General features: G+C 39.7%; 1 protein-coding gene across 1 annotated transcript in view; it reads right to left on the bottom strand.

The window, feature by feature from the left end:
* Window positions 1–4,835: 4,835 nt before the first annotated feature.
* The window catches only part of BTLA (B and T lymphocyte associated), a gene marked incomplete at its 5' end in the record, with an annotated part of 36,127 nt that continues 15,001 nt past the window's right edge, over window positions 4,836–25,961 (bottom strand). Inside the window, 4 exons of the mRNA XM_081137987.1 lie at window positions 4,836–5,178; window positions 9,418–9,464; window positions 10,911–11,051; window positions 12,140–12,175. Of these exons, the coding sequence (XP_080994113.1) occupies window positions 4,900–5,178; window positions 9,418–9,464; window positions 10,911–11,051; window positions 12,140–12,175 (503 nt within the window). The 3' untranslated portion in view covers window positions 4,836–4,899. The remainder of the gene's footprint in view (window positions 5,179–9,417; window positions 9,465–10,910; window positions 11,052–12,139; window positions 12,176–25,961) is intronic.

The raw sequence follows: 25,961 nt of genomic DNA, 5'->3' as shown, positions 1-25,961 counted from the left end.
AGAATCTTTGCGTAGCAAACTGCCTTGGAAAAACAGGGGAAATGTCTGCCTCCAGAGCAAAGGGAAGGCCTGCTTTACTACACAGTAAAAAAGATCAATTTTCCTAAGTTTGGAATTATTCGCCTGTAATGCAGGTCACCTTTTGTGCAGGCATCCATCCGGACTTAGCTGCATCACTCCATGGGACTTGAGGGGCAAGGGAATGTGACACAAATAGGCTGATGCCCATGCTGTTTGCTGTGCCATAAATAAGAAAATCCTTTGTCTCTGATCCAGGAATCTCATGTCTTCTCCAAGCATCCATAAAACCATGGCAACTAACTTGTCAGCTTGTAAGTAAGGTAAAAACCTCAGACCTTTCACAGTTCTGGACATTAAACTAAGTTTGTTTAGAGTTCTTGACATTAAACTAAGTTAGGGGAGCTCCTGTGTGATGGTCATGTTTGTCTCTTGGTCTGAAAGGGTGCTGATTACATAAAGATATTCAGTTCAATTTCAACTATTTTTGCACTTACCATTTGTACTTTTTTCTCTATAAATGTTTTAACTCTACAAAATTACTACTTAAAAATTTAAACAACCAGCGGAGGTCAGAGGTAGTGATTAGGATACTTCAGATTGCCAAATCAATAAAAAGCATGTGGAACTAATTATTCATAACCAAAAAAGAAGGAAAAAGAACTGAATATTATTAGCTAAAAGATAAGGGAAATGGAGGAGAGATCCAAGAGGAAAAGTATGCTTTTAGTTGAGATTTCAGAAGTAAAGAAGAATCAAGAAAGGCACATATTTGCATATATACTATTAGAAATTCAGAATTTGAAAGATAAAAAAATAATTTCTGCAATTATCTGATCAGAAAAAAGAAACAAAAATCCAGTTACCTAAAATGGAAAAAAAATTGTATTTACAGCAGACTTTGTTTCCATAATGCTAAATATCAGAACCAAATAAAGCAATAGCTACATTAATTAGAAAGAAAAAAGTTATCCAAGAATTTTGCCACCCACCAAGTTACTATCTATATATGTGGGCAAGAGAAATATATTCTCCAGTGTGGGTGAACTAAAAAAATATATCACCCTCTTACCATACTGGGGGAAAAGCATTGGAAAAAAATATTCTAGCTGCTTGAGAAAGAAATTGAAATCAATGTCCAAGAATAGGAAGACATACTGCAGAAGAGAAAACAATAAACCATTAAGAGAACACTGAGTACTTTTAATGTGGTCATAAATCACTCAGAGATGGTTACGTTAAGCATATAGTATTTTCCCACTAGAATTTCTGTATACCAGGTCTTTAAATAGCCCCATAGCAGCATACAGCTGTAGATGATTATGCCTTTTCTGGGTAAGAAATCTACCAGACTAAGAAGGAATTTTTGCTGTTGGAGTAGTGAGCCAGGAGTAGACTTAAGACCCCCTGGAACCCTTACATGCCTAACTTCTCTGCAGTCTCTACCTTATCTGCCCACCCACTCATAATATGCAAACAACTGTTACAAAACAAGCCTGAGACATTTCCCTCAGGTGAAGCCAAAATCAATCTCTGAGGATAATCCTTCTTGAAGTCCAGGCATTAGGTTTGTCTGAAGTCCAGTCCTTCAATTACATCCCTCTGGCATCTAGCCATCAAATTTAGGCTAATCTACCCCCAACCCCATCCACCATGTGCCTCACAAGGAACACTAAAGGTACAGATGGATGGCAGCTTACACCCATGGAGCCACTTTCTTTCTCCATCCCTGGCTTAATATTCTGTAGAAATTAATGTGAAGGGGCCCAGTAGAGGGCCCTGGCCAGGCTCCTACAGAAGCCTCAATCTAATGTCTATCAGGTTGATTTTATTTTCTATTTAGGCTCAAAAAACAACTCTTTTAAATGATCATTTTCACTTCTCTTTTCAAATGGTTTTAAAACACACACATTCATGCACACATACACACACACACACACACACACACACAGAGGTGTCACTTCCTGTTGTTGAATATATACACTTTAACTGGGATAAGAGTTTTACATAAAACATCCTGTCTTAGTTCAGTCAGGCTGCTATAACAAAATACCATAAACTGGGTGATTCTAAGCAACAGCATTTTACTTCTCAGAGTTCTGGAGGACAGAAGAAGTCCAAGATCAGGGCGCCAGCATCATCGGGCGAGCTGTCTTCAGGTGCAGACTTCCCTTGTACCATTACATGGTAGACGGCGCTAGGGATCTCTGTGAGGCCTGTTTCATACAGCGCTAATTCTTTTATTGGGACCTTTACTGTAGATAGGGTCCTGCATCACCAGCATCTTGCTCTCGTCCCATGTCCATCCCAAACTGGCCTCTGAACTGAGAAACCTGTATCAAAATTATCTGGCACGGCCTGGTCAGGTGGCTCAGTTGGCTGGAGCGTCATCCTGGGCGCCAAAGGGTTGTGGGTTCCATTCAGAGCACGTACCTGGGCTGCTGGGTCTGCCCCCTGCCTGGGGTGCTTACGGAAGGCAGTGATCGATGCTTTTCTCTCACATCGATCTCTCTTTCTCTCACTCTCTCCTTTTGTCTCTCTCTCTAAAAATCAACAGAAACATATCCTTGGGTGAAGATTAAAAAAATCATCTGGGGTATGTTCTAAAGGTGAGGATTATAGAGCCATGTGTTGGATCTCCTGAATCGGAATTTCTTTGTGCTGGGAGTTGATCATCTGAAGTTTAGCAAGTTCTTTCAAGTTATCTTTATGTGCCATAAGGTTTGAGAAGCACTCACATTTCATGTCCATGTGCTTTTTGGTACAAAATGCAACACTGAATTGATTTCAAATAAGTTTTAATAACTTTACCTTCTTATTGGGAACAATCAACAAGCTTAAAATTCATGGGAAATCATTAAATTATTTACATATTCTTTTTCTTATATTTCATTAAGTAAGCCATGTAAATAACACTGAAATAGATTTATTTGCCAAGTACATATATAACTCTGACACCTTTTATTAAGAAGGAATAAAAACATAAACGATTTGTGGTTTTGACAGCATATAAAATTATAAGTATAAATCTTTAACAGAGGTGAAGTCATGATCGTTACTGAAAGACATGTTAAGAATATTGTCAACGATATACAGAAACATATTTATAATTATGAAGGAACTGTTCTTTGTGTGTTTATCTGATAAGGACAGCTAAACGTATTCTCCCCATACTTCTGTTACTATTTTTATACTGAGAGCAGCTATTCTAATTTATCTTTTGTGGCTGTTTCCCGTAAACGCAGCTTGACTGAAAAAGCCTACCCCAAAATTGGTTGCTCAGACTTCTAGGAGTAATGATATTATATGAGTGGATAACAATGATTTTAAAACAATAACCACCACCCCAATCTAAGGCTCAAAATTGTAATGCCAGTGTTACAAAAGAAATGTTCCACCACAAAAAATATTTAGTCTTTTGGGGACAAAAACTTTTATGGGATGTCATACTCCTATCCTCATAATTTCATATGTTTTCTTTAATGACTCATTTGCTCTAGTAGTTTGAGTTTCTTCAGCAAACTGAAATGGTACTCAATTTTGTCAGTTTTTCTTTTACCATTTCTTTAAGTCACCCACCCTTCCTTCTAGACACACACACACACACACACACACCCTTCACATTCATTTGTGCAGCAGCTCATGTATCTGTTCAAATGGATCCTAACCTCTGCTATCCACATTGTATGAGGTCTGTTGCATTATTTAGTGGCAGCACCTGAGAACCCTAATAACCTCAAACTGTTGAATGAAGTTGCAGGCTATTTTTGAAATAATTAGACTCAAGTATTCTGGAAATTCAGAAAACTGAAATCATACCTTCTTGCTCTACTTTTAAGTGGCTGCAACCTCAAGATTTTAAAACAAATGATTATCAAACTGTACTACTTCACTATGTATGATTTTCCCTGATTCCTTAGGAAGAATAGCAAGAGACAGCTGTGGTGAATGAAGATATGTTGACCCAGACTGGTCAACTCAATATTCTGGACTTTTTCCCTTTCTATTAATTATGCTTCTAGTTTGACATCAAGTCAACCATAAAGCAGTTTAAACCATCAATATGCACCTGCCTGATGATAACTAGTCTTACTGATTTTTATATTTATTCAGATACCCACAAGTATATTAATTCAGCAGTATTATGCCAATTCATATACATTAATTAGTCTATGTAACCCAAACCCTGAGTTACCGCGTTGTTTATAAATGCACCATACATTAATTGTTCCATTACCACAGATATCTGGTTTGTAATGTAACAGGATAGATATAAGCATTTGTTTCTCAAGTATGGGGAACATTTACTCATATCTTTATTGCACGATTTCTTTTCTTATAGCATCAAATCTAAAATTATTTCTCCGTTACATTTAAGAAACCCCAACAATAGATTGACAGAGGGAAGTTTCTTATTATCAAAGATGGCCTGGAAATAAACATACTATCATTACCGTATTTATGGTTAGTTATTTAAATTGGGACATTCTTTTTGAAGAGTGTGTAGTGAAACTGATCCAATAACACATCTCTCTCTTCCCTGCATGTCTTTCTGATAGCTTCAAAGAAAATGCTGACTTTACATGTTGGGTAAGATGTAACTGAGTTTAAATGTTCTACTACACTGCTATTCATGATATCACTCAGTTCTAGAGAGGAGATGTTGTTGTTTATGGCAATAATATAAAATGCTCCAGAAAAATTTTCTGGGAGAAATTTTAGTCATTTGTTTTACCAACCCTGAAGATCCAAGCTCCAGCATGAACCTCCTTAAAGTGAATCTTCTCAGGTCAAGGAATATTGTTTGACATTCTGTTGGTCTCATAATGGTATTGACATGCTGATCATTCAGTGATCACTGGAGGGAGATCAGGACCAGACTTAACTCCTTACACATATGGCTGCATATTCTGTAGGTGCTTCTTTCACGTTTCTTGCCTGTCTTACATTCATTTCAATGATGGAGTGGTTCAGCGAAGCATAAACAATGCCCTGTTTGTTTTCCTCCGGACGCGGGTGAGAATAAACCACAGGCTCTTCCTGGAGCCTGCACCAGGGGTCATTATCATAAACACTAGTTTCTGACGTCAGTGTTTGGGAGTTTTGCCCGGCGCCCACTTCAATTTGCTCACTTCTAAAGGGCTGAGGAACATCATCAACCTATAAGAGAAAAAATGCTTTAGTTATCATTTAAAGATGTGATGATCCATATTTATTAGCCAACTATGAAGTGCAGGCTAAATTGAGTCCTTATATATGGAGAAAAATAATTGACTTTTCCTCACATACGCTGTTGATATATATATATATGTGTGTATATATATATATATATTTATTTATTTATTTATTTTTAGCAGATTCTTACTTATTAAGGGATGAGAGGCTTAAGGGCCACTATGTTCTTCCCAAATAGTGGTTTCGTGCTTTATTATTGATCACTTTTGAGGTCACAGAACACTTTTAAATCCTTCTTCACGATGAAAAGCACAGCCCAAGTTTATGAGAAAAGCACAAAATATTTCACAGGAACTTCAGGCAGCCTACAACATAATGGATAGCATTAACACAGTTTATAATAAAACCGTCGACGACAAAGCAGAACAGATACCCACGAAGGGGGCAGAAGTCCTTAATGTTAGGAATTATCCAAGATATATTATTATGATTTGAGACCTGGAATTGGAAAATTGCTGGGTGTTTTCCAGGGATGGGATGGGTAAAGCTTAGAAAAATTTTAAAATAGTTCAATTGTTATTTCTGTCACAAGAAAATTCTTACACTTCCAAATAGAGTCAAATATCTTAAAGCTTCTGTAAAAGAGGTGAACTTATGGAAGCTAAAAGTAAAATGGGTCCTAATGTTTTTCACTCTTTTCAGTTATTTGTTTGTTATTTCTGGTCATACAAGGGGACAAGGGGACTCAACTGGTAAAAATGAAGATGTAGTGTTATTTCAGTTTTTTAAATTCCAGTTTTGCCTATTTATGTTCTTGAGGTTTGGCTTTACTGCTGCTAATTATCAGGTCCACAGTCTTGAATAGTCTACATGCCTTGTCTGGCCCTTTGTTGCTCTCACTGTGATGCGAGCAGTGTCTGCCTACTTCTTAGCAGAGCTCTGCCACACACATGTCTGGGCCTATCCTGAGAAACTAGGTATTCACTGCTGAGCACACCGCCTCTGCCCAGGTATCTGCCCAGGAAATAACACTAACACTGAGTTATCTAGAGAGTCAGAGATTGCTTTAAACTTCCCTGTCGCAGATGGAAAGTGCCCTAACCTCCACCCAAAGGAGCCTGGTTAAAGTTTCCAGAGGAGCGCTGAAGAAGACTGTCATGTGACCTAACGAATAGTCATAAATCTTCACTATATCAACAAGGTCCCTGTCATATTTTTCTTTATATTTCTTTTTCTTTTTTTTTAATATATCTTTATTGATTTCAGAGAGAAGAAGGGAGAGGGAGAGAGTGAAAACTCAATGATGAGAGAGTCATTGATCGGCTGCCTCCTGCACACGCCCTGAACTGGGGATCTGGCCCACAGCCCGGGCATGTGCCCTGACCAGGAATTGAACTGCGATCTCCTGGATCCTAGATTGATGCTCAACCCCTGAGCCTGGGCTCTGTTATATTTTTCAATCTGTGTCTGTCAACTTTGTTACCTGGCTTCTTTCCAAAAGATGGCTCATTTCCATGGAAAACTGTTAGAACTAATGGGGTAAAGAAAACATGGTGCTCTGTGGCTGAACTTATTGGGTGGGCACCTCATCAAAGTGGGTGGGTGCCACAAGGCTGGTGCACCCTGCTGTGCTGGGCAGAGATGACAACACCGCAGCAGCTCTCCTACTCTGTATTTGTATGGCGCTGTCCAGTTTACAATACACTTTAAAAAATGTGTTGAGATATAATTTGTGTACCTTAAAATTCACTTTTGAAGAGTACAATTCAGTGATTTTCAGCATACAAACACTTTTATACCCTCAAAGGACCATTCTAGATTAAGATGAGAGCTTTGGCTTTTATGTGTATCTGCTATGTGTTTACCAGTTCTTTTCTCTACTTTGAATTTCTATTCCATGGTTCCCATACAAGTTCCGTCTTAAGAAATTTGTAATCAGTCTCAAAGATCTCATATGGCACCTCTTCCATTTTATTTTGAAATGTTTGACAAGTCAAATGGAGCAAAACTGAATTCTCATGAAAGACATGGGCACCTTAAAACAAAATTCCCATGGAAGGAGGCTTGATTTTGGGTGGTTAACACACAATACAATATACACATGACATGTTATAGAACTGTACCCCTGAAACCTATATAATTTTATTAATCAATGTCACCCCAATAAATTCAATTTAAAAATTCCCAAATAATTGCACACCCAGAAAAAACCCTCTTGAATTCCAGTTCAAGTCATAAATAATTTGTCCAGCTTACACAAGAAGAAATATGACTAGCTTTGGCCAGTGTGGCTCAATTGGTTGGAGCATCATCCTACACACCAAAAGGTGGTGGGTTCGGCTTCCAGTCAGGGCACATACCCAGTTTGTGGGTTCAATCTCCAGTCGGTACACATGCGGGAGGCAACCGATGGATGTTTCACTCTCACATGGATGGTTTTTTTCCTCTCTCACTCCCTCTAAAAAAAATCAATGGAAAAGCATGTCCTTGTGGAAGGATTAAAAAAATATCTATGACTACATTTTGACCAACCTGGTCTTCACTTGTAGGATAAATTATTTAGATTATTGTTTGAAATGATGTCATAGTTCTCAGGCCTAGTTGTAACAGAATGTAATTTGTTGTTGTTGGTCACTATAGGAAGAAAGGAAATAATACTCGAGGAAACAAAACCTTAGCATCCATCAAAATGATGCCTACTGATGCTTACTAAAAACTTAATACAAGTTGAATGTATTTGTTTTGATTTAAAATAAGACAACTGGTGGGAAATGCTGAGTGCCATTTAATATTATTATTAAAATTATTGGCTACATGTGCCTCTCACATTTCTGGATCTTTCAAGGTTACTACATCTTTATTTCTGGTTTACTAACACACACAAACACACACACATCAAGTTCCTTTGCAGTACCTCATTCATGACTACAGTATTTTTTTTATAATTACTACCTTTTTAAAAATCGTCAGAGAGATTTAGAGAGAAATACAGATTCCTTGCCTCCCATACTCGCCCTGACTGGGAATCCAATCTGCAAGGTTGGTGTACAGGACACACTACAACCGACTGAGCCACACGGCCAAGGCAGTATTTGTTTTTAACTAAAGATTTTCATAAAATTTTTTTTCAGAAATACATCACTTCATCTTGTATTCTTTTTTGAGTTCCAGTATTTACAAAATATTGAACCCAGAGGGAGGCCTAAATTTATATTCTAAGAACTTGTAGGGAAACTTGGCACTGACTCCAAACCATCTTTTGTTTTGTCTGGGAGGCCTCCTCCTTGAGCCCACACACAGTATGAGAGACTTTTGCATGGTAGCTGGATCTGTGGCCATGCTTCTTTATGTGCCAGTGTGAGTTATGAAGAAATCATTCCTCCTTTTATGAGGTCCTTTATGGTTCATTCTTTCATTAACTCCCAACTCTCGTCCGGAAAAACTTTAAGGTATTTTGTGAGAATAAAAGAATAGCCTAAAGTCACATAACAGACCATCAGCAGACTTTTCTGTTTTGAGTCTACACTGCTACCTATGGTCTTCCAAAAACCGCTTAGTCTAAGACTTGTTAATCCTGAAGAATCTCTGCTGCAAATGGAGGTGGGTTAAAAATAGACACATTTTTAAAGTAAGTCAATATACAGAGCACTTAGAACAGTGTTAGTGAGACTCAAATAAAAATTACGCACACACATATGTGTGTGTATGTGTGTATATATACATGTATGTGTATATATACATGTATGTGTATATACATGTATGTGTATATGTGTGTATATACATGTATGTGTGTTTGTGTGTATATACATGTATTGTGTATGTGTATATATACACATGTATGTGTGTATATGTGTGTGTATATACACATGTATGTGTGTATGTGTGTATATACATGTATGTGTATATGTGTATATATACATGTATGTGTGTGTATGTACATGCATGCATATATGTGTGTATACATGTATGTGTGTATGTGTATATATACACACATGTATGTGTATGTGTGTATGTGTGTATATATACATGTATGTGTGTATATACATGTATGTGTGTATATGTGTGTATGTGTATGTATACATGTATGTGTGTACATGTGCGTGTATACACGTGTGTATACATGTATGTATACGTGTGTGTATACATGTGTGTGTGTGTGTGTGTGTGTATATACATATGAACTAACATAGATTGCATTTGTTTTAACTGATACGGTGAACCTACCAGGTGGATCTCCCTTTCTGCTGTGTCAGAAGGCTTCTTTTGTTGCCCTGGAATTCAAAAAGAAAAATAAGAAGCAAAAAGGAGTAAAGGACAGCACAGAATTCTTCCCCAAGTCCCTGCAGGTGAGGCTTGCGGACTGTGGTCCTGGAGCCCGACGGCTGGACCGCGGTCCCGTCCCCAGGGCCGGGTGGGCTGCCCCGCGCTCGTTCCGCCACCTGCGCAGCAGCGCGAGCGTCGCTGTTCGCCGGCTGGTTTATCGCCGTGACCGGCCCGGCCCGCACAGCTCAGCTCTCGTGAACCTGTGCTGCGCCGTTTTCTTCCCGGTTCCTCACCTCTCGCCCTCCGGCCTCCTCTAGGGGAAGGGGCGGCGTCGAGCGCATGGCGTCTAGACACTGGAAACCCTCGTTTGGGGACGGTCTATGCTCAGGGCCCGACGCTGCAGCCAGGATCCCACTGCTGAGTTCACTTTGGATGCGTTAAGTCAAAAGATTTATCCCTGACTTTTCCTGAAGACCCGAGAGAAGCTCCAGCAGCCTCGAAAAGGTGGTGAAGCCTGGAGAGGGACCATGGAAAGAGCCCTGGCGCTGCAGCTGTGGAGCTGGGGTTACAGAAGCTTCCCTGGGGTTCTGAGGAGGTCCTGGGCTCCCGGGGCCCTCGCCGCAAAACACCAGAAGCGCTTTTGGCCGGACAAAGATTCCTCTCACGGCAGAAATAAGGGTTGCTTTGTTTAGCATACTTTTTATAGCTCCAGTGTGGCTGCTCTTGTGGGAAAAGGGACACGAGGAGGCGGCAGAGAGGAAGAAAGAAGGAAAGAGAGAGAATGGAGGAGGGTCAGGCCAGAGCTGGATCAGAATTCTCCAGACATCTGCCTCTTATGTGTTTGAGTCTTCCCTTGTGACATGGAGGGGATTCTTCCCAAAGCAGAAAGGATTTGTTCCAAAAAATCTCACCCCTCCCCCATCAGGCAAAACCCACGTGTGTGTGACTGTTGTTGAGCGAGGGCGCAGGTCAGGCCTGTGCGCGCGACCGCGACAGACAGCGCAGCAGATGGGTTTTCTCTGGGGACGGTGGGTCTTCACGTAGACAAAGGCAGGGGTGGCTGGCGTCCCAGGGGTGGTGTGAAGAAGACAATGGGACAAACTAATGCAAATCCGACACCTTTCAACACCCTGCAGTTTTAGAAGAGCTTCCCACACAAAACAAAGGCTGACCCCAGGACAACGGGTACATTTCAGTAACGTTCCCTCCTTACCACAGCCCTGGGCGGGAACCCTGCTGTGGTGAGCAAGCCTCAGCGTGACTAAAGGGCACCCGAATTAATCCATTTGGCATTTGGGTGGCGGAAGGATGAGTTGCCCCCAGGAAATCATTATCCATGGTTTATTGCGAAATGTTGGGAAAGAAAACAACAGGAACCAACTAAAAATACATCAGTCCTAGTAGCTGGTTCCCAAAGGTGTGGCACAAAGCAGCGGAGGGGAGGTGGAACCCACCTTGGTGTCTTCTCAGGCAGAAGAATAGGTAGAAACAGGTCATGAGTAGAGGCAATCCTCCCAAAGGAAGCAAGCTATAAAGGATCAAGTGTCTGTCTTCCACCTCGTTCCTGGAGGGTGGCCCCGAGGTACTGGTTGTATCTGAAATGTTAGTCAGTGCTAAAGACAGTCAGGAAATCTGAAACATACTCAGAACTTGAATGAAGATGACTCCATTTCCCTTCCAGTAAGCCTTTCCCGAGAACCCCAAGCCTCAGTACTCTCACCCACTTCTTGCTTTATTGCTGAGCATATGTTGGTGGCTCTGGGTTCCAATTTATTTTTTTGCAACAATTTTTTTATTCTGCAAGGGTTAATCCCCTATAAAACAATATCCATAAAGCTCTCAGAAAACACTTCATCAAGTCCTTTCATTTACACTTGTCTTATTTACCCCTCATATTTATAACTTAAGAAAAATAATGAAGTCATTATTTTTATCTAGTCCTATGCCTTGAGAAGAGTATCTTTGTTCCAAGACTTGCCCAGGGTCAGTCAGATACTTAGTGGCACTTGGGACTCAAGCCAACATCCTTTTGATACTAAGTTCAAGTTCCTTTAATACAATGCCCTTTCATTGTCTATAACTCTTTGGTATCTCCAAATACCAAATACTTTTGATATTTCCAGGTATCTTTAATAGCTTCAAATATGGTTTGCTGGGCATACAGTTGGTGCTTGTTACTTTTGACCAATGTTAACATGCATTAAGGCCCTGTTTGTCCATGATAGGGTGCAACTTATTTGTGGGTCATGAAATAATTTCATTGATCACAAATAAAATTTAAAAATGAAGCATTACAGAATAAAAAATATCAGAACGTATCACACATCTTTAATTTTGTACTTGCATTAGCTTTTTATGCAGGAAAACTTTATTTCCAAATGTATTAATATAATATAGTTATATATTAGCCTCTCCATATACTTGGTTTTGGGGTATAGGAGCTACGGAAGCTGGGTATAAAGTGGTTTGGAAATTCAGAGTGGTAACAAATGTTGCATTATTCAAGTGGCAGCTGCAGACACAGCTGTCTGGGGGAGGAGTGTGGATAGGAATAAAAACTAAGGTTCCCACAACAGATAACCTAACATAAATCCACTCAATTAAGAAGATCCAACTTTTATTATTCCTCCAACCATCAAACAATCTACTTTCCTTAATTTTATTTAATTAGATTGATACTTACTTTTTAGAGCAGGTTCTGAATTATTTTGAGTCAGTTCTGAAATAAAAAAACAAGGTAAATACTGAATTTGGTTGTGAGAACAATGCATGTGTATACCAGGTATGTCCAAAAATCAGAGCTAGTATCTGAGCTGACTCCTGCATTTGCACACTAACAGAAAATCCGATGATCCAGCAAAAGACAGTTTGGGTAATTTGTAGATAACTTTGAGATCATGGACATAAAGTAAATCCCTGGGTGTATTTTGAGGTTCCAAGAAAGACTGAGCAAATACAATACAACCTTCATCTGTCTGCTTGGAGTTTTTCTTCCCCATTCCTTAAGCCTAAGGACACAATACAGCCTGGATGACATTGTCTGGTACCGAGAATAACAGCACTGTACCCACATTCAGCAGGCATTTCAAGTGATTGTGGAAAGCCACAAGGAAAAACTGCTTTTGATAACATGCTGGACACTCATTCTGAAAGAAAGGCTGTGCCCCTCACTTCCTGCTTACTCACACCAGCCCTTCTTTCCTGCTAAGACAATGGTCACTTGTTTTTGCAAATTCTTAGTCAGGAACTGACCCAGGGCAGACTGTTGAGGATGGAGTTACAGGCCATTGTGTGTTGCAGTGACTGTTCCCCAGCTCTGTCAACTTTTCCTCTGGGAAAAGTGCAGTTCATTCTGGAAGAACATTGCTCTCCCAACAGTGTCCAAGCCCTCACTTTATCACATCCCTGTTCTTACACAGACCAGTTCTTAACTTGAACATAAAAAGCGAGTGAAAATCAATAAATCAACAAACAACAGTGCTGGTGAAGGTGTGGAGAAAAGGGAACCCTTGTGCACTGTCGGTGAGAATGAAGACTGGTGCAGCTGTTGTGGAAAACAGTACGGAGTTTCTTCAAAAAATTAAACATGGAACTGCCTTATGACCCAGCGATTCCACTTCTGGGAATATATCAGAAAAAACCTGAAGCACGAATTCAAAAGAATGTATGCACCCCTATGTTCATTGCAGCGTTATTTACCTATATAATTTTATTAACCAATGTCACTCCAATAAATTCAATAATTTTTTTATTTTTTATTTTATTTATTTTATTTTTTTAAATATATCTTTATTGATTTCAGAGAGAGGACAGGAGAGGGAGAGAGAGAGATAGAAACATCAATGATGAGAGAGTCATCATTGATGACTCAGGCATGTGCCCCGACCGGGAATCGAACCCCGATCGCCTGGATCCCAGGTCGATGCTCAACCGCTGAGCCACGCCTGGAAGGGCTCAATAATTTTTTTAAAAAGCAAACAGGAGTCAGATACAAAAATGGGAAAGTTCTCAATATCCCCTAAGAAAGATATTTCAAGGGGATAAAATGAGATTTTTTTTCCTCATAATACCTCCAAAATGTATTTACAAAAAGCATGATTCTTAAATATAACTTCAGAGTCTATTTTTCTCCTCACTTTGCACTTAGTTCACTGAATGCTTCCAGGTAGAGAAGAAAAGGAGCTTTCCTTTCCCTGTTGTTTGTTTTTATAACTTCATGAAAGGAAAATTCCACCCAGTTAAAAGCCAATTCTTAAATAATTTGACTTTTTGAGGAAGCAGAGATGACCCAGAGAACTATGACACAGTTCCTGCTTCCCAGGACAGTATAATCCTTGATGGAATGAAAGATATATCCACACATTACTTCAGTACAAGGGAATGTGTGGTAATTGAGAGGGTCAGACCTTCGATAGCATAAACATGGCTAGGAAAGAGAAATCACTTCCCAAAGGGTGAACATGAAAGTCGTCATTAAGAGCTCAGGAAATGAGCTGGGCAAGACAGGAGAGGTAGAATTTGATGGATGGAGGCAGATGAATGGATGTCCCAGCAGCATGGGAAGGACCATGGTGAACAGAAGGCAATAGCAAGCAGGGCTGTTAGGCTGGCCTTGGGGGTTTCTTTATGGAATCCAGAAACAATCCGGAAAGATATGTGGGGATGGGCTGTGTTAGGCCTTGAACGCTGGTTAACAAACTTGAGCCCAATATTATAAGTGGGGGTCCTCTGCAGGGGACTCAATAAAAGACTGGCATTATGAAAGAAGTTTTTTTAGAAAATTAAGCATATCAAGATTTTTGGCTGAAATGGACAAAAGTGGGGAAACACTAAAGATACGGAGGCCATACAATTAATTGAAATCATTTAGAAGGAAGATAATGAAGGTCTGAGATGACCCTAGAAGCTGTAGAAGGCAACACATCGCAGAGTGGAAGGTTGTTGACAGACAAAAGTAGAAGGTCAAAGAAAAGTCCTGGGGAATTCCCAATGGGGGTCAGGAGCATTAATTAACAGTTATAAGAAAGGAAGTAATAAGAAAGGAAGAATAGGAAATTAGGAGAATAGAAATCTTCAAAGAGACATTTAAAAGGCCCTAAAGTTTTCTACTTAGTTTTTAGACTTTCCTTCAGGCCACTTCATCCTTCATAGTCTTTGTACCAGTCTGACCCTAATGAGCACATTTCCTCAGGGCATGGGGTTTAAGAGGGACTGCTGTCTCCCTTTTCCTCTGAAGTCAGGCCCCCTCCTCCACAAGAGAGACTGACTATCAATCCTAATTTTTGCCTCGACTTGATTCCCTAGAACAGACACTTTTATCAACTGTACAACCATCTGGAATGGTCAAGGAATGACCCAAATATGGGACAGACATTTAGCTAACTTCCTCTCTCTTGTACAGAAGTGTATCGGTCCCCACGATGAAAGACTCTCTTCCAAGGGAAGTGGACTCCATGTCACTACATTTAATTTTGTTATACATTACATTACATTACATTATATAAATCATCTAGTGCCGGAGCCCACCAGCAGAGTTGAACGGTCCCCAGAGTAGGGGTGAGGATGGAGAAAAGACAGACACAAAAAAGATGGGATCGGGAGGACGGCAGCTCGTGACGGCTGCAGCCCGGAGTTTATTTTCCAAGCTCAGTTTATACCGGCGCTGTTGTTTTTGCTGAATTGCACCCTGCCCGGCAATCCTTCCCCTTGCCCGATACAAAGTAGTTCTCTCCAGGCTGCACAAACACACCTTCAGCGTAAACATCCTGCCTCTTGCAGGAGCTCAGACCTTGGCAACTATCTTTGTCTCCGCTTCTAATGGGAACTTGTTGGGAAGGATTGAGTCCTTGGCTCGGTATGTAGCTTGACTGTCCCTTAACCCTTCAGGCCGGGGCCAGCTTCCTAATAAGCCTTTCTAGAATTTAAGGCCACAAACTAAATTAGTATCGCCTTGGTGCCTCAAGGTCTGGGTCAGGGAGCAGGGGAGCACATCTGCAGCTCACCCAGGCAGCTCCTCCGTGCCTGGGGCCACAGCAGCTCACCCACATCTCCCTGGGAGCAGGGGAGCACATCTGCAGCTCACCCAGGCAGCTCCTCTGTGCCTGGGGCCACAGCAGCTCACCCACATCTCCCTGGGAGCAGGGGAGCACATCTGCAGCTCACCCAGGCAGGTCCTCTGTGCCTGGGGCCACAGCAGCTCACCCACATCTCCCTGGGAGCAGGGGAGCACATCTGCAGCTCACCCAGGCAGCTCCTCCGTGCCTGGGGCCACAGCAGCTCACCCACATCTCCCTGGGAGCAGGGGAGCACATCTGCAGCTCACCCAGGCAGCTCCTCTGTGCCTGGGGCCACAACGGCTCCCCACAATCTAGCAGTACTTAATTATTTTATATTTAATAGTATAATTAATATCAACGGGAAGTAACATTTTTGCAAGTTTTGCTTATTTTTAACATTTTGCCAGTTAAAAAAGGTATTACTTCTTTAACAATTTAGTATTTATCTTATTATATGAATTAATAGTACAATATTCTCCGGAAAGCATTCATTCCATACATCCTCAATATAGGCTTCTCCACATTGTTAAAGGCAACTTTTTCACTTAGAATAGATTGTTATTTAATTCATTTACAAAGAAATCTTTATTGAGACACCCACTGTGTGCCAGACACTATGCCATCTATTTGTAGAGAGGCAAAGATATTTGAGGCACAGCCTCCATTCTAAAGAGGTTTATAAACCAGGGCGTGGATGGTCACAGGCAACTAGCATTGAAGTTGACCCCAAATTTGCAAAAGCAGTCTCTAACTCTGCCATAAATGTATTCTACAATTCTGTGCTTCATAGTAGAGGGTTACACCTAGCATTAGAATACTGTGCATTCCTTCATTGGCTTACTTTAAAAAAATTTTAAAAGTGATTTTAAAAATTTCAATGGAATTTAAGTGGATTCTTTCATTGGGTTACTTTAAGGGAATTTAAAGACTGACTCCAAAGTGTATGTATAAAGTAATAAATTAATTAAAACACACACACAAAATGTAAGCAGTTAAGTGAATGGCATCCATACAAGTAACTGTATGAGACTACATTAGATTTCAGACATGCTACCACTGTGCCATACCTTTCTAGATTTCTCTTTTACAATAATCTTCAAGGTCAGTTTACGGCCACAAAAGAAACTCCATCTCATTTCTTATAAATAAAGAGTGATCTTCTTTGATCCAAATATATTTTATGTGGTCATGTAAAAATCACTATGTTAATCATTTAAAGTGTACAATTCAGTAGCATTTAAAATATTCACATGTTGTGCAATCATCACACTACAAATTTCATCACCCCAAAAGGAAACCCCATACCTATTGTCACTCCTCACTTTCCTTTTCTCCCAGTCTCTGGCACAACCATTAATGACCTTCTACTTTATGGATTTACCTATTCTGATAGTTCATATAAACAGAATCATACAATATGTGATCTTTTGTATCTGGCTTCTTTTACTTGGCATCATGTTTTTGAGGCTCATCTGAGTTGTAGAATGTATTAGTACATTATTCTTTTTATGGCTGAATAATATTCCATTATATGATTTACCACATTTCCTTTATCTGTTTATTAGCTGATAGACACTTGGGTTATTTCCATTTTTTGGTTGTTGTAAATAGTGCTGCTATAAACATTCATGTACAAGTTTTTGTGTGGATATATATTTATTTCACTTGGATATTTACCTAACAATGGAATTGTTGGGTCTATGGCAACTATGTTTAACCTTTTTGAAGAACTGCCAGACTATTTTCCAAAGCAGCTGCACCATTTTACTTTACTACTGGCAATGTATAAGGGTTTCGATTTGTCCACATCTTTGCCAGCTCTTGTTATTTTTCTTTAAAAAAAAAAAATCTAGTGGCTGTAAAATGGTATCATCATATTTTTTTATTTGCTTTTCCCTGATGACTACTGACACTGAGCATTTTTTCTTGTGTTTATTGACCATTTACATATCTTTCTTGAAGAAGTGTTTATTCAAATTCTTTGCCCGTTTTTTTATTGATTGCTTTCTTATTTGTGAAGTTGTAAGAATTCTTTATATATCCTGGGCACAAGTTCCTTATCAGATATATGATTTACAAATATTTTCTCACATTCTATATGTTGTCTTTTCACTCTCTTGCATGTCCTTTGATGCAGAAAAGTTTTGAATTTGGATGAAGTACAAGTTACCTATTTTTCTTTTGTTGCTTGTGCTTTTGATATCATATTCTAAGAAACCATTGACGGATCCAAGATCATGAATATTAGCTCCTATGTTGTCTTCTAAGGAAACACAGTATTATAGTTTTATATAAACATAGATTTTTTTATAGTTTTATGTCTTATATTTAAATATCAAATCCATTATTACTTATTTTTTGTACACTGTTTTAGGTAGAGATCCAAATTATTCTTTTGCATGTGGATATCCAATTTTCCCAGTACTATTTATTGAAGAAAGTATTCTTTTCCCATTGAATGGTCTTGGCAGTCTTGTCAAAAATCAGTTGACCGAGAATGTATGAATTATTCTGGATTCTCAATTCTATTCCACTGAGCTATATATCTATCTTTATTGCCAGCACCACAGTTTTAATTACTGTAGTTTGGTAATAAGTTTGTTTTGTGTGTTTTTTTAAATATGTCTTTATTGATTTTGGAGAGAAGAAGGGAGAGACAGAGATAGAAACATCAATGATGAGAGAGTCATTGATCGGCTGCCTCCTGCACGCCCCCGACTGGGGATGGATCCCGCAGCCGGGGCATGTGCCCTGACCGGGAATCGAACCACAATCTCCTGGATCCTAGGTTGATGCTCAACCGCTGAGCCACACCCGACCGGGCTGGTAATAAGTTTTGAAATAGGGAAGTGTTGAGTCTCCCAACATGGTTCTTCTTTTTCAATCTTTTTCAGCTATTCTAAGCTCATTGCCATTCTGTACAACCTTTAAAATCAGTTTTTTAAAAATTTCTGCAAATCAAAGGTTGTTGGGATTTGATGGGGATTGCACTGAATCTGTAGATCACTCTGGGAACTGTTGCCATCTTAAAAATACTAAATCTTCTAATCCATAAATATGGGATTTCTTTGTATTTATTTACATCTTTAATTTCTTTCAGCTATGTTTCATTCAGTGTGTAAGTCTTGTACCTTCTAGGCTAAATTTATTCCTAAGTGTTTTATTCTTTTTGATACTATTCTAGTATCAAATTTCTTTTTCAGATTTCTTTTTCAGATTGCTAGTTTATTGCTAGTGTATACAAATACTATTTTTCTGTTGAGCATACAACTTTGTTGAATTCATTTATTAGCTCTAATAGTTTTTCAGGATTTTAAAGGATTTCCTCTATATAAGACCTTGCCATCTGTGAAAAGATATTTTTACTCCTTCCTTTACAATTGAGATGTCTTTATTTATTTTTTCTTGCCTAGTTGCTATAGCTAGAACTTCCAGTTCAATGTTGAACAGAAGTACACATCCTTGTCTTGTTCGTCTTCATAGGGGAAAAGCTTTGTCTTTCACCAGTAAGCATGATATCAGCTGTGAGATTTTTATAAACCATATTTCATTCAGCTTGGTTTTGTCCAACTTAACATATATTCCAGGGGCTGTTTAAAAACACGTAAGTATTTTAACTCATTCAATCCTCACAACAAAAATAATAAATGTCAGTGATTTTCAACTGGTGTGCCGTGGCAGGTACACTGATGTGCCGCAAGAATTTTTGAAACATGCACCACCTGACTATTTAGTCAGAGGCACTGACCTCTTTTCCCTTAGACTGTCCAAAAAATCACAACAGCCAAACACAACAATAGGTGTCCGGTGTGAATGAATAAAAATTATACCTATTTTTTTGTCAGATCAGCAAAATATATATTTTTGGTGTGCCACAGAATTTTAGTAGTTTATGTGTGCCATGAGATGAAAAAGGCTGAAAACCGCAGATACATGTTACTATGGCCCTGCTCTACCTAGCTAACGTTCAACTTTCTTCCTATACCCTGGCAGCATGGTGTAAAAAATATACCGTAATCCTTTTTAGCTATTTCCTAACAACAGGTAAAGCTGTCACTATAATTTCTGCTCACATATCATCAAACCTTGCTCAGAATAAGTATCACCTGATTGAGTTTTCAGGAATCAGACTGAGACAAGAGACCTGCAAAAAATTTTAGAACCTCTGCATATTTATATATAGGGTGTCCTAAAAATATATAGGCACACCTTAACAGCTGATAACTCACTTAATTTTGAAAATGAGCTGTATATTAATAAACACTTGCTTTATAATCACTCAAAGTGTGTATACATTTTTTGGGGACACCCTGCATTTAAAATTGCTCTGAGACGTTCAGATAAGTTCACAGGAAGACTTCCCAATTCAGTTGCTACCAAAAATTCAGAATAAAAATGAAAGCAAACAAAGTGAAGTTATGAGAATGAGGTTTTCAAAAAATTGAAGAGAAAGGGTAAGATAATTTACCAAAAGGAAGTGCCGACCTAGGTGTGGTTAGATTTATGACAAGAAAGGCTGGAGGCGGAAGCAGAAAGGCCAAGTGAAACCTTTGTTTCCAGAAGTCCGGTGCTCTCCCCGGAGTCAATGGGCTCTCCCAGCCTCCTAACTTCCCTTTTCACTTACCTGGATAATGCGATCATGGTTTATGGGCCCTAACTCTGTGCCAGCACTGTGAAAAAGGGAACGATAATTATGGACAAAGACCTTCTTTTTAAAATCCTCTTCGGAGGATATGTTTCTGATTTTTTAAATTGATTTTAGAAAGAGATGAAGGGGGAGAGAGAGAGAAAGAAAAAAAAACACCCATCAATGTGACAGAGAAACATCTGTTGGTTGCCTCCTGTATTCGCCCCGACCTGGGATCGAACCCAAAAGCTCAGTATGTGCCTGGGCAGGGAATCGATCCCGAAATCTGTGCTGTGTGTGGGCGCAGGGGAGAGCGCTCCAAGCAACCGAGCTACCCGGCCAGATGGCCAGAGGCCTTGTTCCCGCAAGGAATTGACCATTGCATTGGTGAGACAAGATTAATAACAAGGTCTCTTTTCTGAAATTAATTTCCTACCTACCACTCGTTTTTCTCTGAGCTTACCTGGGCTGAAAACAAGGCTCAGAGGATCTTGTAGAAATAAGTCAGACATGGCACGGGCCACCGTGAGGCTTGCCTTCGGGTGGAAAATAAAGCCACTTGGCCAGGGGGAGAACACAACCCGGTGCAGAGGGGCAGACCTGGAGCGGGTGTGCAGGGGGACCGGGGGGCCACTGGGACAAGGCTCATGGAAAGGCGGCGCTGCAGCTGAGCCTGAGCCAGCGCGTGGCTCTTTGATAACTGGAGCAGCCAGTGGGCCTGGGAGGTGTTTGAAACCGAGCAAGTGGAAGGGCAAAGGCAGAGAGGCCAGGAATCTCATGGCAGGCTCATGGGTAGGTACACGCTTGGATCATGGTTTTCTGAAACAGTGACACGGAGACCTCTGCTGTTTCCAAATAAATGGAAAAAATATTAGGTGGGAGAAATTTAAATTTTACTTATCTCCTGTGAGAAAATACAGAGCTTGATTCTTTTGGGGTATTTATAAAGGTCATGGAGATAGCTAAAAATGAGAATATTCGTTTGAGCATGGTTTTTCAAATGTTAACACGTTGTGTGGTATTGAAATAGCCACCCCGTCTCACTGGTGTTCCATTACTTTAAAATAAAATAAAAGGACTGGGCCGTAAAAAGAAGAAAATCATTACCCGTCACTCTCTCCTACACAAAATACATATACAACTTCACCTCCCTCAGTGTGTGACCCACACTCCAAAATTACTGCCGAGTCTCACTTTTTATAATATATTACCTTTCATTTAGCCATCAAGCTGTCACCCAGGGCTAGTGGCACAGCTGAACACCCCCCAGAGCGCCAGCATTCCCTGACTCCACGAGTGGCAGGCGTGCACAGAGCGAGGACAGCCAGCTGCTGGCCCTGCCGCTTCGCTGGCTTGCGATGGGATTAGGGAACCATCCCTGCAGTTCCTGCATATTCCTGTCACCAGGATGGGGGCATCCACGGCCACACTGCCTGGCACAGGAATTTTTCTTGAATGGAGGAATGAATAGATAAATGCAGGCTTGCCAACAGGCTCTAAAAGCCATCAAGAGCCCTAGCCTGTTTGGCTCCGTGGTTAGAGCTTCAGCACCCGGACTGAAGGGTCCCAGGTTCGAGTCCAGCCAAGGGCACGTACTTCCGTTGCAGGTTCCACCCCTGGCCCCGCTCAGGGAGCGTGCAGGAGGCAACCAATCGATGTGTCTCTCTCACATCGATGTTTCTCTCTCTCCTTCCACTCTCTCTGCAAAGCAATGGAAAAAAAATATTCTCGGGTGAGGATTAAAAAATAAATAAATAAATGCCTTCAAGAATACTCCCTCTTTGTACAAAAAAAGGTATATTCCTCACGTCTCTGACACTAAAACTGATGTTTGTGGTGCAGGAATGATGCACTGAGCTAAAGGGCACGATTCCAATTTTCCACCTGACAAGCATGTTGACATTTCTTTGCTGCTTGTCCTGAATTGTGCGTATCCACCTTATGACACTCAGGACATCCAAAGCTGTCCCTAAGGGCTTTGTCTTGTCAAAACAAAACATTTTCTGAAGAGAGATGACGATCACATTTGCTCTGGGTGGGGTTTATAGACCAACGTCAGTTATGGTGGTTCCTGCTATTATTGCTCCTGCTGTTTTTCTCAAACATTCAGATTTCATGGCAGGCAATTCTCAGTGCTAAAAATAATTAAATACATGCAGTAAAAGGATGAAACGTCTACCATCCCCAGGCCATCAAACAATGCAATATCTTTTTCCAAATCATTATAGGTTTAGGAAGCTTCTCATCTTAAAAATTCTCATGAAAACCACTGTCGTATTTTACAGTATGTATATCCCACAGCGAGGCTGTACCTGGCCTATTTGATGCTCAGAGTACATTTTTAACAACCCCCTCTCCTATCTAGACATATATTTTCAGAAATAATTATGAAATGAAACAAATAATAAAGTGGAAAGAAAAGATACGTAGCTGGTGAATATTTTTCTACTGAACTTTGTATATAAAACCATGCAAGTTAAACTATGTTCAAAAAAGAATATTAGAATTCAAGAAAGTAAAAATGCACAACTATTTACTTAATAATTTTTATATCTACCTAAATAGTGTGAACTTTGATTCTTTAGTTATAGCCTGATATATTAGTTTATATAAACAATTTTCCAGTAACTAATAAGTGAATTTTATTTAAAACTGAAATTCTACAAAGGATAAAATTTAAGCAATTACTAAATGGTACTATTGTTTTTTTCTTGATTCATTTTTAATTTTAAAACAATTTTAACACTTTAAAGAGAAGAATACATTTCAATTGTAAAGATATTAGTCAATAAAACAATTTATGTATGAACAAAGTTTAGTTCATACATGAAACTGTACCTCACAGTATGTAAGTTTTACTGTTTCAAATTTAAACAAATAAATATTCAAAATGGTTGAGTAGAATGAACGAAAGGAAACCTCTCACATTCTGTCTCATTGTCTCTATAATCACTGTGGTATTATTATGTATTTAAAATCTACTGTTTAAATGCAGGAATGTGAAGAACCAAACTGCCTGGAGCAAGCTTGAGTGATTCTGAATATTATGAATTTACTCTTGAAATGTAGCTGAATCTGTCTATGTCCAGGGACAGCTCTATAACTTGAAAGTTCTCTGAGTTAATTTTCATGTAGAATGCAATGGTTATCAAAGGGGAAGTACTAAAAATATGCTAATTTGAAACTTACATACATATTATTAAAACTCAGCAGTAACCATAGTAATTATTTAGAACTTAAAACCAAAATCATTTTTAGGGGGAGAAATATTTTATCACTGATATTGTTTAGAATTGCTGGTGCATGGTGATAATTAAAAGTAGACCATTTTAATTTGTTTTTAAATTCTATACTGACAATGGACCCCTTACTGTCCACACCAGTGGTGTGGACATCCTATTGTTCATGACTATTTAGTAATATGACAGTTCCTAGTGCAAAGGGGGTGCAGAAAGAGGCTTACATTGCTCCTTAATTTTCCCATTAGATTTTTCTTTGATTATCTGGATTATACAGTCTCTCAGAGCTTTCAGCTCTAGAAGAGGGAGAGAGCTCTTGTGGCTGGGTCAATCAAGAAGGGCTTCAAGTAGGTTGAACCCCCTCCTACACCATGCCCCACACTGGGGCAAATCTGGCTCTCCTCCCATTATCATGGTATAACACCATCATCTACTCAGTGGCATGGGAGCCATCTTGCAGTCTTTTCCCTTCCCCTCTCAATTCTATCAGTCCCCAAGTTGATTTCATTCAGCGTGCAAAATTTGTTTCCATGCCATTGCTTTAATTTGAGTCTTATTCTGTTTCATGTGGATTATTTTCACAGCCTACCAACTAGTCTTCTATATTCCAAACTTGGCCTTGCTACTCTCCCTCTACTTTAATCCATTCTCCACTTTACTGTCACAGTTTGTATTCTTAAAATGAAAATACAATCACAAGATTTTTTGCCTAAAATCCTCCAGAGACTCTTTAATGCTTGCAGGAACATGTTCAAATTTCATCAAATGGCATTTAGCCCCTGCCTCATGATGCAATCTCACCCCACACCCCTCCTCTAGCAACCCAAATCCACTTGATGTTCCCCTAATGAATGTCCCGTGTTATTTTTTGTGACTTGCACCATTCTATTATAATTATGCATCTGTCTTCCTATCTGCTCTACAACCTTTTTGATGGGATGGTACCTGCATCTGCTGAGAAGATGGCCTTAGAAAAAGTATGGAAGTGAGATGGCATGATGTGCCCTGAAACTAAACAGAGACAGCTTCACGGAGAGAAAAGTCTCCTGTCCACAACTCTGACTAATGCTCTCTGTATACTAAGGACACAGAGCAGACACAGCTGAGCCCTCAGAGAGGTCAGCCCAAGGCATTGAGGTGAAGGATGTGTGCATCGCAACATACTTTGCAGTGGTTAAGTTATAACCAATAAAGGAAAACTAGACCTCAAGAGTATGCAGTGTGGAAAGGCCTGATTTATGTTCACTCAGGGGTGATATTCAAAATATTTAATACATGACACTCTGTGGTCATCCAGATCCCCACATCAACTAATCAGAAAAGAATGCCAACCACAAACAACTTCTTGGTCCAGTACCTTACAGATGAGCAAATGTAGCTGTAGCTGCAGGTTTAAAGACCATCAGGAGCCAAAGAAAGTAGATAATTTGTGTAACTTATTAGCTCTTTAAAAAAAAAAGGTTTGTAATTTGAATCTTATGTGAAATACAATTATTTCTTAATTTTAAAGACCATATGCCTTGATTATAACTATTACTGTGAGGAAAATCCCAACCAAGCTTTCCATTAGAAAAGTTCTTTCCTGTCCAGCCGGGCGTGGCTCAGCGGTTGAGCATTGACCTAGGATCCAGGAGATCAAGGTTCGATTCCGGTCAGGACACATGCCCAGGTCACGGGCTCGAAGCCAATCAATGACGACTCTCTCATCATTGATGTTTCAACTCTCTCTCTCTCCCTTCCTCTCTCTGAAATCAATAAAGATATATATATATATATATATATATATATATTTATTTTTTTTTTTTTAAAGAAAAGTTCTTTCCCTTGAAAAATTCTTACATACTTATGGAAAGTTCAAAATGATATATTCACTGAAAGAAATGAGTGCCTGTAATAAATGCAGAATGCCTTACTGAAGCTAAGACAGTGTTAGACTTGAACATAAAACTGTAAATAAATAATTTTTTTAATGGAAATAAGCCCTAGCCTGTTTGCTCAGTGGTTGGAGCATCAGCCTGCTGACTGAAGGGCCTCAGGTTAGATTCCAGTCAAGGGCACGTACCAAGTACCTCAGCTGCAGGCTGGGTCCCCAGCGCAGTCAGGACGCATGCGGGAGGCAGCCAACAGACGCGTCTCTCTCACATTGCTCTTTCTCTCTCTCTGCCTCTCCCTCCCTTCCACTCTCTCTAAAAAAATCAATGGAAAAAATACTTCAGGTGAGGCTTAACAAACAAACAGAAAACTGAAATGATTATGAAAGGTATAATATGCTAATAATTTTGTGACATCAACTAGGATTTTAGCTTCTATCAGAAGATACTATGATAGATAATCAACCAATCAACAAACAAGAACTTCAGACGCATGGTGGGGAGGCTGTGGAAAGAGAATTTGTCAGGCTCGGGAGGAAAATAGGCCTTTGGAGGATGCAGATTGTCTGATCTGCCTAACTTTAGAGGGCTGGAGTGGTGGAGAGGAGAGGAGATACGATGACCACCAAGAGACAAAAAGCAGTGCCTCTTCCCTTACAGATTGGTGTGGGTTTAGTGATCCCTTGAGGCAGTGGCTCGAGCATAGTCAAGG

The sequence above is a fragment of the Miniopterus schreibersii genome (genome assembly GCF_964146895.1).
Source record: "Miniopterus schreibersii genome assembly, chromosome: 5".
Classification (NCBI taxonomy): Eukaryota; Metazoa; Chordata; class Mammalia; order Chiroptera; family Miniopteridae; genus Miniopterus; species Miniopterus schreibersii.
The sequence above is the reverse complement of the archived record's forward strand: the minus strand, read 5'-3'. Positions and strand labels throughout refer to the sequence as shown.